This window comes from Triticum dicoccoides, chromosome 4B, assembly GCF_002162155.2.
Source record: "Triticum dicoccoides isolate Atlit2015 ecotype Zavitan chromosome 4B, WEW_v2.0, whole genome shotgun sequence".
Taxonomy (NCBI): Eukaryota; Viridiplantae; Streptophyta; class Magnoliopsida; order Poales; family Poaceae; genus Triticum; species Triticum dicoccoides.
This window is the reverse complement of record NC_041387.1, coordinates 44,895,714-44,907,822: the sequence shown is the minus strand read 5'-3', so window position 1 is coordinate 44,907,822 and position 12,109 is coordinate 44,895,714. Positions and strand designations below refer to the sequence as shown.

Genomic DNA, 12,109 nt, shown 5'->3' with positions numbered 1-12,109 from the left:
ACCAACTCGCCTACCCCGTCATGCTGGGTCGCCTAACCAGTCGACCTAGTCGCCCACACGCACCCCCTACACCCCTCGGAAATCTCCTAAGCCGGCAATACCAACTCGCCTACCCCCGGCGTGCTAGGTCGCCTAAGCCGTCGACCTACTCGCCCACACGGAACCCCCACACACCATTGGAAATCGATCTCAACCGGCAATACCAACTCGCCTACCCCGGCGTGCTAGGTCGCCTAACCAGTTGACCTAGTCGCCTAAACTGCCTAACGAGGGTGGTAGGGGGTTTGGGCGGGTCGGCGGGTGGGGGATACTAAAGTTGACTTTTGCAAACAGCGCACACATTTCCCTGGCACACACACCAACTCTTTGGATTTTTTCGTTACTCTTTTTTCATTAAGACGTAGAAGGCTTCCCCCCTCCCCCTTACGTGGGCATGGATTTATCAGCACTATGGTGGATTTAATTTCCAAGAAAATCCTTTGGTATGTTGCTGTTGCCTCCTCTTTCAACCTTGCCATTGGCATCCCAATAATGGGAGTATGTAGATAGTGTGAAGTGTTCATATAGGCAAAGACTAAAGAGCTTGTGATTCTGTTATACTGTTTGTCCACCTACTACAGAACCTCATGATTCATACAATTTCATTGTGAATTGCCTGGAGAGGTTTCCGCAGTACAAGTACCGTGATTTCTACATTGTAGGAGAGTCATAGTTTACTCTCTTTTTTGCTGCTATAACTGGTTTGAGGAAGCACATCCTGAACTTGCAAGGCTTGTACCTGACGTGTAATTGCTTTACAGGATTTCAAAAATCACCAAAACAAACCAAACTCAGTGAGCAGCTTTTACAGGGTTGCATGAATTTTTTCTACAACTAGTTTTTAGGCTTTTTGCGCTTGGCTACTTTTGTGTTTTTGTAAGCAACACGACTTTACTACAAGTTTTTTTTGTAAGCAACTACAAATGAATTATTGACCAGCTTTTACTATACACAGATTACTAACACAAATAACTCTGCTTCTTTTCTTTTCTTTTTAGCAGAAGCAAGGTGCAAGACAATAGAGAAGATACAATTCAAGATTCAGCAACTTTTATCTAGCATCCAGTTCTACAGGGTACGGGGATGCAAGAACAGGGGACAAGATCCAAGTCATGTTCTGCAAACACTTTGTTACAGGGGCAATTTTTGCAACTAGAAGATTATGGGAGAAGGTAGAGAGTGGGAAATCCACTAGTTCTAGAACTAAAAGAAGTTCATGGCCAAAATAATTGGAACAACCCTTTTACCTTTGTTGTTTTTCACTGGGAGAAGCTTTCCCAGCTCTGCTAATATTTTTGCCCACAACTCACCAGAATTTTTGCCTGATCAGCAAGAAGAGTTGTAGACGCAATTGTGTTTTCAGAATTTTCCCCATGATCTTTTGCCTTGTTTTTGTCTCTATTTTACTCTGTTTTTTCGCTGTGGGAGTAGAGCTCCACAACGCTAGGCCATGGCATCCAGCGGTGGCTGGGGGAAGGAGTTGCACGGGGGATCTGGGCTGATGGGCGTAGGATTTTCTGGTGCTGGGTGGAGGGGGAGGATCAGTGGATCACGTGAGGGAAAGGATGGCTGGTTGTGGGGACGTTGCAACGAGATGGGGAAGCTGTACTTGCCTTCTTTAGCACGTGGGGTGGGGGACTGATAGGGTCACTTTTCTTAATTGCCGGCCGCAAGATCCGCCCGCATAGCGCGCGGGCGCTGTGTAACAACCTTCTCGTCAAAATATTAAACGAATACCAATTTCACATAATTACTTATAGACTTCTCCCATGTCCTCAAGAACAAATAAAACTACTCACAATTCATGAGTATAATTTATGATCAAAGATTTGAACATATAATCTTTCACCAAGTGAATCAACTAGCATCAACTATAAGATGTAATCAACACTGCTAGCAACCCGCAGGTATCAATCTGAGATTTTGGGCAAAGATTGAATAAAAGAGAGAAACTAGGGTTTGAGAGGAGATGATGCTAGTGAAGATGTTGATGGAGATGAGTCTTCCCGTGATGAGAGGATCGTTGGTGATATCGATGGCTTCGGTTTCCCCCTCCGGAAGGAAAGTATCCCGGGCGGAATCGCTCCGCTGGAGAGCAAAGTGCTTCTGTTCAGGTTCCGCCTCGAGACGGTGACGCTTCGTCCCAAAGTCTTCTTTTGAATTTTTTTCTAGGGCAAATAGCATCATATAGGAGGAGGGCTACGGAGGCCTGTTGGTGGGCCCACAAAGTCACATGGCGCGCATCGGGGCTGCGCCACCTGAGCTTGTGGCCCCTCCTCGTGATTCTTCTTCTAGTATTTTTATTGATTCCAAAATAAATCTCCGTAAAATTTTAGGTCATTTGGAGCTCCGGAGAATGGCTATCTCTGTTGTAACTTTTTCGGGTCCAAAATTTCAGCTGCCGGCAATTTCCCTCTTCATATAGATTTGCATAATAAGAGAGGGAAGACATTATAATCGCATTATAAAGTGAAATTGACCCAAAACATTATAAATGGCAGTAGGAAAACATGATGCAAAATGGGCGTACCAGTCTCCATAAAGCTCCGCCACTGTTTTCCTGCACACAAAAAAAACAAAAAAACTCCGCCACTGAATTAGGATCTTCCTTTCATGCGGCTTTCATCCACATCCCGTTGTGGTTTTCACTGGCGACGTCGAGGAGCTGGTGATGTTTTAGTTTCTCCTATTTCGTCCCATCGCGGCCATGGTCTTCCCTTTTAGTGGTCCGGTGATGAATCAACAGCTTGACAGCTTGTCTTTTGAGGATGAATCAGCAGCTTGACGGCTTGTCTTTTGAGGAGTGTCCCTGGTCACGGTACGTTCAACGGTATAAGATTTTACCCCTTGTGCTGCGCTCGTGCTGCTATTCGAAACCTTTGAGTTTAGCCTAGTATGTCCTTACCGTGTGCATAGGCTATCAACATTGTGTTTAGCAGAACTTTGGTGATTTCAGATGCTTTGATGTAACTCTTGAGTTTCTAGTTGTGCTTTGTTTTGTTTCGGTTTCTCCAATCTATAGCAATCTCCTCACTTGATTAATAAAATTAATCATTGTTCTGAAAAATATATATAGATACTTGATACCAGAGACTCGTCAACAAAATCTAAAATAAAGAAGATTGACATTGTTAGTTAAAAAAAGACGTAATATCTCTAAAAAAATCTTGTGCTAGCATATAATAACTCCGGTTACACCTCGTAATCAAGCAAGGTTACTGTACGGTACTACGGTCTACAAGTTAGTTTTCCTTCTGCAGTTATGCTCTACAGAGGTAATAACATCCATCAAGATAGCTGGCAACAAAACCCTGGACGCAGGGATAATACAACAGAACTTGTCCTGGTGAAACCTCCAACGAGTCCACTACTTTAAGTGCTTCACTCATCATCTTCGTCGTCTTCAACTTCATCGGGGAGCTCTATGTCGTCGTTGTCAAGTGCAGGTGCTGCCTGAGAGCTCGATACATTTATATCAACACCTGTTGACCAAAAGATGAGTAACCACAAGTCATCACAAAGTATAACCACGGCAGAACAACGGTTCTTCTTTTGGTAACAAAAATAGTTTGAGTGAGCGTAAACCAAAGTACTATTCATTAAGTGCAAACTGACTAGGTCAGACCGACAACCAACCAGTTATCGGTTGGCATGCATGAAACTCAAGAGTTTAAATATTAACACAAGAGAGACTGAGCTACAGCCATAAGCATTTACCAAAGAGCGAGAAACATACCGCCAGGATTAGACGAGTCCAGCAGATATGGGAGCTCTAAAAACTGGAGAAATGATTCAGTTTGTGGGTTTCTGCAAGGAACTGTGTAGCACAAGAACCATTTAAAGCACACATCAGAAGTTTGACAAAGAAAGGGCATACATTCAAATGCTTAGAATCAGATACTAATTTTGTGATACTTTATATACAAAAACAACTAGGTTGAAAGCGACGAACTGTAACATAAGATGAAATTGTGGAACTAACATAAAAGTGTATGGTAGCTCAAGATCAAGAAACATTTTTACCGTAGAATCCATAATATCTATGGCTCACAGTGAAGACATGACTATTAAAGCTTACCTGCTATGGGGGGGTTATAAATTGGCCTGGACGGATCATAAGGTGGAGCAGTCTGGGCAAAATCAAATGTCTTAGCCCCTCTAGCATTCAACTTGCTCCTAACCCACTGCCGGTCATCTTCAATATCAAGTTCTTCATTCCTGTCAGATAAGCCAATTGAATTACTCCAGCTTTGTCATTTATTGTATATTTTCAGAATATTCATTACACTGCAACAAACAAACAAGACAAAACAATTTATGCACCAACCGAATTGTACATGGCATCCGAGTTAAGGGGAAAGCACTATTGAATCTCCGTGTTATTGCAAGCCATTCTTCATCATACTGAATTTCATATGGTCCCGGATTGGATAGAATGTCTATTACCTAAAATTGATTGACATCTCAGAACAAATATGTGCAAGGAACTTATTTGTAGTGGTTCAAATGTCTGTGGTAGAGGAGATAGTAGTACCTGCAAAAAATTCCGCCCGGGAAGGCACTTATCAAGAGCAAGAAACTTAGTCGTAGGTCCATCCTCGCCATGTTGAATGATAGCTGGAAATCTACAATGAAGATGAGCTGAAAACCAGTACGGTGGTTTTAATTTGTTCAGTAATTTTGCTGCAGATTCACTGCCTAATGTTCTCTCGTTGACCTGAAATGGCAAGAGAACAGAACATTAACAATAGTTTCATATGTGTGTAGGGAAGCATGAAGCATTCCTTCTTTGAGGAAGTAGTCTCAATCAAACACTGTGCATGTCAGACCACAGTAGTCATCAGCTCACCATACGAAATTTGATGCCATAGAAATTAGTTTTCCAAATAGGCATAGTTTTGTTGCCCATAGGTGCCACCGACTAACAATGTAAGAATAACATTATCATTTTTAGCTAAAATACTAAGGTCTATCTAGTGTACCTTGACAAGATTAATTAGCAAAAAAAGGAGAGAAAAAAACAATCTTTAGCTGATCACAGATGCTGGCACAGCACTGGAAACTGTTTCGCTGCAGTAATCATCATGAAAAATGTGGCATCGCTTATTTATTATATTATTCTTCGGCTTTGACTCAAAATGTGACATTGTCACACAATAAAGTCAACACACTCCCTTGAGGCATTTTCACAAGGTTGGTGGATGATGAGTTACGAAAGGCATATGTTATAGAGAGTTGCCATGGCTTGAATATGTTGCTTACTAGGATCTAGGTAGATAGGAGGGAAGGCTCTCACTCCAGGGGCAAGATAGAAGAACCACTCTTCTAATTCTTGCTTGGCTCTATTCCTCACAGAGGGTTCTCCTTATAGAGGACTAACAATCCAATCTAAGAACAAATCGTAGATCTTATGTCTAGTTGGCTTAACGCCCAAGCTAAAATAGATCTTAATTTAGATGATAAACTACCAAATTAATAAATCATTGGAATCTTCCCCCTAACTTGGCGATGGGTGGGTCGTGTACTATGTGGACATAACAAATGTGTAACACAAAATAATCCCCTATGTCAATTGGCAACTTGGTATTACCTCTTCTTTGAAGAACGGTTTCTCTCGAAGGAGCCTCTCCCGGTTTCCATATTCAGTAATGCCAAGAGGCCAATCATGTGACATGAATATATCTAGAGGCTCCTTCACATGCATTAGCTTGAGAACATCGTAATGCCTTACATGGTACACTGATCGTATAGTAGCATTATCGTATGGAGGCCTCTCATGGTGTCCTGCATAGATTGGCAATAATAATCTCTGTTCAGGTTCTAATGACATTTACAGTTCTAGTTTAGGATCCTTCTTCAATAGGCTTCTACTCCCTAGACAATAACCTCTGGAAAGTATCCCAAGCAAGATATTAATAAACTTGCCTCGGTAATAATCATGTTGCTTATGTATTCCTGACATTCCACCAATTCGAATATTTCCAAACTTAACAACACCAGCAAACCCCAAGAAGTAGATGTTAGGTGCTGCCCATCCTCCATAGTACCTGATAGTGGTTACACCACAATTAGAAAACAGCAGGCATTGCATTTTTCAATAAGCAAAACAACACCTCATCATTGAACAACAATACTCAAATATGTTGAGTAAATCGAAAGCTGTTGATCGTCTTGTTAATAACTCTTAAGCAGATATTAGTTCAAAACCAGACACAGCCTTAGATTGAAAACAATGCATTTCTCCCTTTAATTCTATTTATTTACATCCCGAAGTTTCTATGAATAGTTACAAGGACCACAGTGCCAGGAGTATATATGTGGCTATTGGATAACACACTTCCATACATAGATAATCCTTGTCCCGGTTTGATTTTTTTTAGATTGTAAATTTGAGTAAATATCATGGGAATTCTCAGATTACTGTGCTTCAATCTTTCCCAATTTTTTATATGTAAATTCTAGTTATTTTCCTCCAAAGTGAAACTATAGAATAAGGTCCCAGAGCTAAATTAAACCACTGATTGGTCTTTTGAAAGTTGTGTCGGGCATAAGTGACAAAGACTCACAGTTCCCACAAATAATTGGCTGCTTCATGATTCCCGCCGATGAAGATAGTTGGGTATGGGGCAACTGCTTGCCCAGAGTAGTACTTCCAAAACGAGTTCATGGTACGAAACTTTGGTGGGACATTTACACACTGTAAATCACTCTCATTCCTTACAGCCTGCATGAAAAGGTGCAATGTCAGAATGTGAAATATATCAACACGTACATAGAATTACTACCGAACATTAAACTATAACCATGTGAAAAATCAAATTGTCCATGCTCCATAGAACCGATCCAGATATGACCTTCTTAAGGACAGTAAAATAAACACATTTCCATAAGAAAGGACCCAACACGACCAGACCCAGTAAGACATATTGCAGCATTCAATTCAAGGGAAGCGTGTGGTAGACTTAGAAAATGCTGTGATACCCTATCCAGATCAACTATCTATTCCAACGAGTAACAGATATTAGGTTCAAACAAACCACCAGCCAGCAGCTAGGCCATCGTGAACCAGACAGATCCCATGTCCCAAGCAGGTGCGTGCACGACATGATGCGAAACAGCATACACCAGCGTCGAGCCAAATTGTAACCTCGCAATGTATTCAAGGGGAAAAAGCAACTCCAGCTCCAATGAGGCCTTGTTCGGTTGCGTGTAAATCCGAGTGGATTGAAGGGGTTTGAGGAGGATTTAAACCTCTTCTAAGTCAAAATATGAACCAATCCTTGCCAATCCCCTTCAATCCTCTTGGGGAGAGGATTAACCGAACAAAGCCTGAAGGAGCGTGGGCAGAGGGGACTGCCTGCAGCCTGAGCGCACCTGGAAGTCGCCGCAGCAGATGAGGAGGTCGATCTTGATGCCCTCGGCCGCCTCGAGCCGCTGCATCGTGTCGTAGACCTTGTCCAGCTCCCCGTGCATGCATCCCTCCACCGCGATCTGCACAGGAAACCCGGCGAGGCATTACGTCGAGCACGTGGCCGGCACGCCAGGGAGACTCCCCGAACCAGGAACCTATTGACCGGTGCTCGGAGCACATACGGCTGCATCCAGAGAAAGGGAGAGCGGGAGAGGTTCGAGTGATCACCCACCTTCATGGCGTGCCGTGCGGGATGCGCCGGCTGGTCGGAAGGGGCAGCGAACGGCAGGGGGAAGCAGCAGGGGCAGAGGTTGGGGGTGTCGAGTTCTTTTTTTTTCCCCTATGGCGCGGTTGGGGCAGGAGGGTTAAGTAAAGTTTGGGGCAGAATTCTGCTGGAGGCCCAGTTAGAGCTGTGGGCCGAATCCTCTGCTGTCCGCCGGATTCAGCACTGGTCTCGCCAGCCACATGTAAACCATGTCCCCCTCAAAAAAAAAAACTGTAAATCATGTCAAGGGATAACATGTGCTAAAAAATGTCAAGGAAACTACGCAAATTCACCATTCAAAGGAAACTACGCCGATCTCTTTTGTTTTTTCAAATGTGGTATAATACTTCTTTTTTTCGAGAGAATGTGAGCGTGAAGAAAACTACGCAAATTCACCATTCAAAGGAAAAACTTCGCAAGTTCATAGGCCCGCTTAGATAGCAGTTGAGGATGGTGTGTGGGAGCAGGGTAATTCAGCCGTCTCTTCTTTTCTTTTGAGGTTTATTAGGGGATTCTGGGTAGAATTTGAAAATTATCCTTTTGAAAGGCGCTTCAAGTTCAGAAGGTATAGCAAATCGAGCTCACGTATAGCAAATCTTATGATCGGGATAATTCAGAAAACAGCACCCAGGATTTCACAGGAAGAAAGAAAGAAAGAAAGAAAGAAAGAAAGAAAGGAAGGAAATTCATATGCACAGTCACATTTTATCTACACATATGCCGCCATTGTCGTCGATCGGCACGGCACGGCACATGCTTGCATGGCCAAAGAGGCAAAAGCTACAGGGTTACGCGGAAATTAAGCTTCACGACGACCAGCAGCTGAGCCGCACGGCCTCATCGAACTTGCTCGCCAGCGTCGCGGGCTCCTCCTCCTCGCCGCCGGACCGACGCGCCCTCTGCTTCTGCTTTCCGTCGAACACCGTCGCCTCTGGCGCCGCATCCCGCCGCTTCGGCGCCAGGACGCCGAGGGAGAAGAAGACATTGCCAAGGCCGAACCGGAAGCCGTCGGCGCCATCCTTGCCGTGTGGCGCGTCGGCGGGGCCGTGGTGCAGCTGGTGGTAGCTCAGGAACAGCATCGACGCGCTCGGGGCCATCGCCTACCTACGTATATGTCTGCTCTGATCGATACTCTCAGAAGGAACACGACGATCTTGGATTGGATTAGATTAGGTTGGATTGGGATGTAGTTCGTCTTGCTTCCCGGCAGCGGGGGTATTTATCGGCGATCGTCTGAGAGAGGATGGGCGTGACGTGGCTGTTGAATATGGATAGGGCGGGCCCGCCACGTCGGCATGCGGGCGCGTGCCGCCCGGGGTTTCTCGAGGGGAACCGGTGGGCCATGTTTGGAGATCCGGCTGGGTGGCCGGATGAAGTAGAAAATGCAGGTTGCAGGGAGCCAAATGATTTGCGGTGGTTGAAGGGCTGGGCGCTGGCACGGGCAGGGGCGCGTCGCTGCGTGGGAGGTCAGCGTCGCCAGGCGCCGAGCACATGCCCCGCCACCCGCCACGTACGTGCGCTACCTATCGGCGGTCATTGGCGGAGGGCGAAAGCCGAAAGGCAATTGAGTGGATGCATTTTCTCACGTTTGAGTGGATGAAAAACAAGGAAATTTTACAAAGAAGTTTGAGTGGATGAAAAGTTTTCTCTAAAATGTAATACAAATAAATCCTATGAAAAAAATCCAAAGGATTGAAAATCAAACGACCATCATGGGATTTTTTTTTCCTAAGAATCCAAATCCTATAAAAATCCTAGGAGATTCCTTTATATTAAAAGGAGCCCTAATGGGAGAAACTTTTCTTTTTGGTCGTCTTCTCCGGTCCTTCGGAAGGGCCAAAACTGCATCCCACCATTGACTTTGGCGTTTAGAAATCAATTAATCACATTAAAAGAATTCGACTATGCCTCAACCGATGGAATCGGAGGGAGTTGGCTAGAGCCAATCCATACCAGATAGCCGTTCCTCCATTGCCATCAGGGCATCTTCAACAGCTTGTATGTTAGTTTGTTGGTAAAATATACCATGTCATCAACCAACATCTTAACATACAACAACTTCAATGGATTATATCTAGTTTATTCAATAGGATGTAAGATAATAAATAAGGTGCTCTCTCGTTCTACATTGATGCTTGTGCAAAGGATGTTGGTTCATTTACATACAACATTTTTCTCTTTCCTCATTTATTGCATGACACGTCATCAAAAATCCTATGTAACAAAGTCTACCAACAACTATCTTACAACCATTGAAGATGCCCTCACATCCGGTAGTATGAATGAAACAAACGTGCATTGAGCCGCAGGCATCGTCCCTTCTCATCTCGCAGCACGACCGCCATAGCATCCGAGCCTTCATCATCATAATATATGCAGCACCGATATTTAATTTAGTGAACGTTGGGTCTGCACAACAGTGCAAATGTTAGCTTTAAGAACTAGATCGATTCGTCTGGGAGCTGTGTATGCATGTGTAATGTGTTTTTTAACACGATACAAACGTAAGCGCTCATACATATGCGTATACATTCATCCTATGAACACACACACGCACACCCTACCTCTATTAGCACCTCTGAGAGATTAGCCGACATATCATCTTGAAATTTAGGCCTTGTACAATGCAAGGTGCTTAGTGCTTTCCTTAAGCATCGGTGCTTATTTATATAGGCTAGATGCTTAATTAGGTGCTCTCCTGCAGAAATAGGCACTGGTGCTTTAGAAAAACTGTTTTTTCTAAGCACCTCCTTAAGTACCTAGCATTGTACAGGGCATTACGAAGTCACCGTAAGCGTCTCGTCGTCGATGGGAATGTCTCCTCCCACTGAAAGCACATCGCGCGGAAATCCTGAAATAAATCCAGAAATAATGCGAGCACCAGGACTTGAACCCTGGTGGGCTGGGATACCACTGTCCCTCTAACCATCCAACCACAGGTTGGCTCGCAACATGTGTAATGTGTTGATGTGCAAAGCTAGCCTATCGGTATGGACCGGGGTCCGGCGGCACGAAGGACCAAGCATCAGCGACGACCTGTTGGAAGCCATCCATTTTCGGCCAAAACTTCTCGAAGTGGAAGCGCCACAAGCCTGGAGAACGCAGGGTGCAGTCAACCATGAGGGGGCAGTGGTCTGGCCGGAAGCCGCACGGAAGAGAGGCATCATAGTAAGCAGCTTGGGTGGGAAGATTCCCAGGTGTTAGTGCAGAGCACCCTGTCTATGCGGACTAGGGTTGGGTTCTCGCGCTCGTTCGACCATGTGTAGCGCCTGCCATGCAAGTATAGATCACGTAGCTCCATGTCGGCCATGAAGCGGCGGAATCGTCTCATAAGACACGGGTGAAGCCTGACGTTGTTCTTATCCGCAGCGGCCACAATCATGTTGAAATCCCCATCGATGATTCACGGGCCCACAGAGAGAGCACATACATCTTGGAGGTCCTGGAGGAAGGCCATCTTGTTGGCCTCGGTCTGGGGGCCATACACGCCAGTAAGCCAGAATGGGTGCTCGTCGGAGAGGGAGGAGACCATGGTCGTGATGTGATGAGTGCCATACACTGGGTTGGAGTCCATTAGCTCGGAGTTGCGCCACGCAAGTAGGATCCTGCCACAGGTGTCCGTCGCCGAAAGGTAGAAGAAGGCATCAAAGGAAGGTCCAAGCGTCTCCGAGACCAAGGCGGGGAGAAGAGCTCTAACTTGGTTTCCTGTAGGCAAACGATGGTCGGCATGTCTGAGGAGATGACGCTAAGCACGGCGGCACATTTTCGCACCAGAATTGAGACTGCGAACATTCTACAATAGCAGTTTGAGATTGTAATCCATGGGAAAACAATAATGATCCAGAGAGAGAGGGGGCGAAGACAAGAGGTGGCTAAGCAGCTGCCACTGCCGACAACCCGGGTGGCGTGAGGGCAAGCAACTGGTGATACGTCTCAAACGTATCTATAATTTTTTATTGTTCCATGCTGTTATTTTATCAATCTTGGATGTTTTATATACATTATTAACCATTTATAAATCATTTTTTGGGGGACTAACCTACTAACTTAGTGCCCAGTGCCAGTTGATGTTTTCTGTATGTTTATTGCTTTACAGAAAATCAATATCAAATGAAGTCCAAATGCCATGAAACATTTTGGAGATTTTTTTCTGGGCATGAAGGACACTAGAAGCTTTGGGTTGAGGCTAGAAGACTAGGGAGGTGGCCACAAGCCACTTGGGCACGCCAGGGGGCTGGCGCGCCCAGGTGCCTTATGGCCCCCCTTTGTCCATTTGACCTAATTCATGCGCTATAAATTCCCAAATATTTAGAAACCCTTAGGGGAGTGCACGATATACTTTTTGTGCCGCCGCAACCCTCTGCTCTCGAGAGATCCCATCTGAAGGCCTTTTT

The 12,109-nt window shown here is 44.9% G+C and overlaps 3 protein-coding genes across 3 annotated transcripts in view; 1 reads left to right on the top strand and 2 right to left on the bottom strand.

Moving 5' to 3' along the window:
• The window catches only part of LOC119292487, a 7,685-nt gene extending 6,272 nt beyond the window's left edge, over positions 1-1,413 (top strand). The window contains exon 7 of the mRNA XM_037571313.1: positions 1,041-1,413. Within this exon, the coding sequence (XP_037427210.1) occupies positions 1,041-1,098 (58 nt within the window). The 3' untranslated portion in view covers positions 1,099-1,413. The remainder of the gene's footprint in view (positions 1-1,040) is intronic.
• Positions 1,414-3,192: 1,779 nt separating this feature from the next.
• On the bottom strand, positions 3,193-7,833 carry LOC119294897 (lariat debranching enzyme-like). The gene is made up of 10 exons (XM_037573179.1): positions 7,683-7,833; positions 7,414-7,530; positions 6,606-6,763; positions 5,965-6,086; positions 5,630-5,823; positions 4,574-4,756; positions 4,367-4,485; positions 4,118-4,257; positions 3,776-3,856; positions 3,193-3,521 (listed from the first exon to the last, which is right to left on the bottom strand). Exons 1-10 carry the CDS (start codon positions 7,686-7,688, stop codon positions 3,421-3,423), a joined length of 1,221 nt encoding a protein of 406 aa, XP_037429076.1. The 5' UTR covers positions 7,689-7,833; the 3' UTR covers positions 3,193-3,420.
• Positions 7,834-8,283: 450 nt separating this feature from the next.
• LOC119294898 lies at positions 8,284-8,896 on the bottom strand. Its single transcript, XM_037573180.1, has one exon. It carries the CDS (start codon positions 8,810-8,812, stop codon positions 8,522-8,524), a length of 291 nt encoding a protein of 96 aa, XP_037429077.1. The 5' UTR covers positions 8,813-8,896; the 3' UTR covers positions 8,284-8,521.
• Positions 8,897-12,109: the final 3,213 nt, after the last annotated feature.

Bases quoted from the DNA above. Each gene is read 5' to 3' on its own strand.
- LOC119294897 (XM_037573179.1), bottom strand. The intron at 6,087-6,605 runs GTGAGTCTTTGT...AACCACTATCAG, and splicing joins GCCAATTATTTGTGGGAACT to GTACTATGGAGGATGGGCAG. The intron at 4,258-4,366 runs GTTGGTGCATAA...CTTATCTGACAG, and splicing joins CGGATGCCATGTACAATTCG to GAATGAAGAACTTGATATTG.
- LOC119294898 (XM_037573180.1), bottom strand. From the start codon at position 8,812: ATGGCCCCGAGCGCGTCGATGCTGTTCCTGAGCTACCACCAGCTGCAC.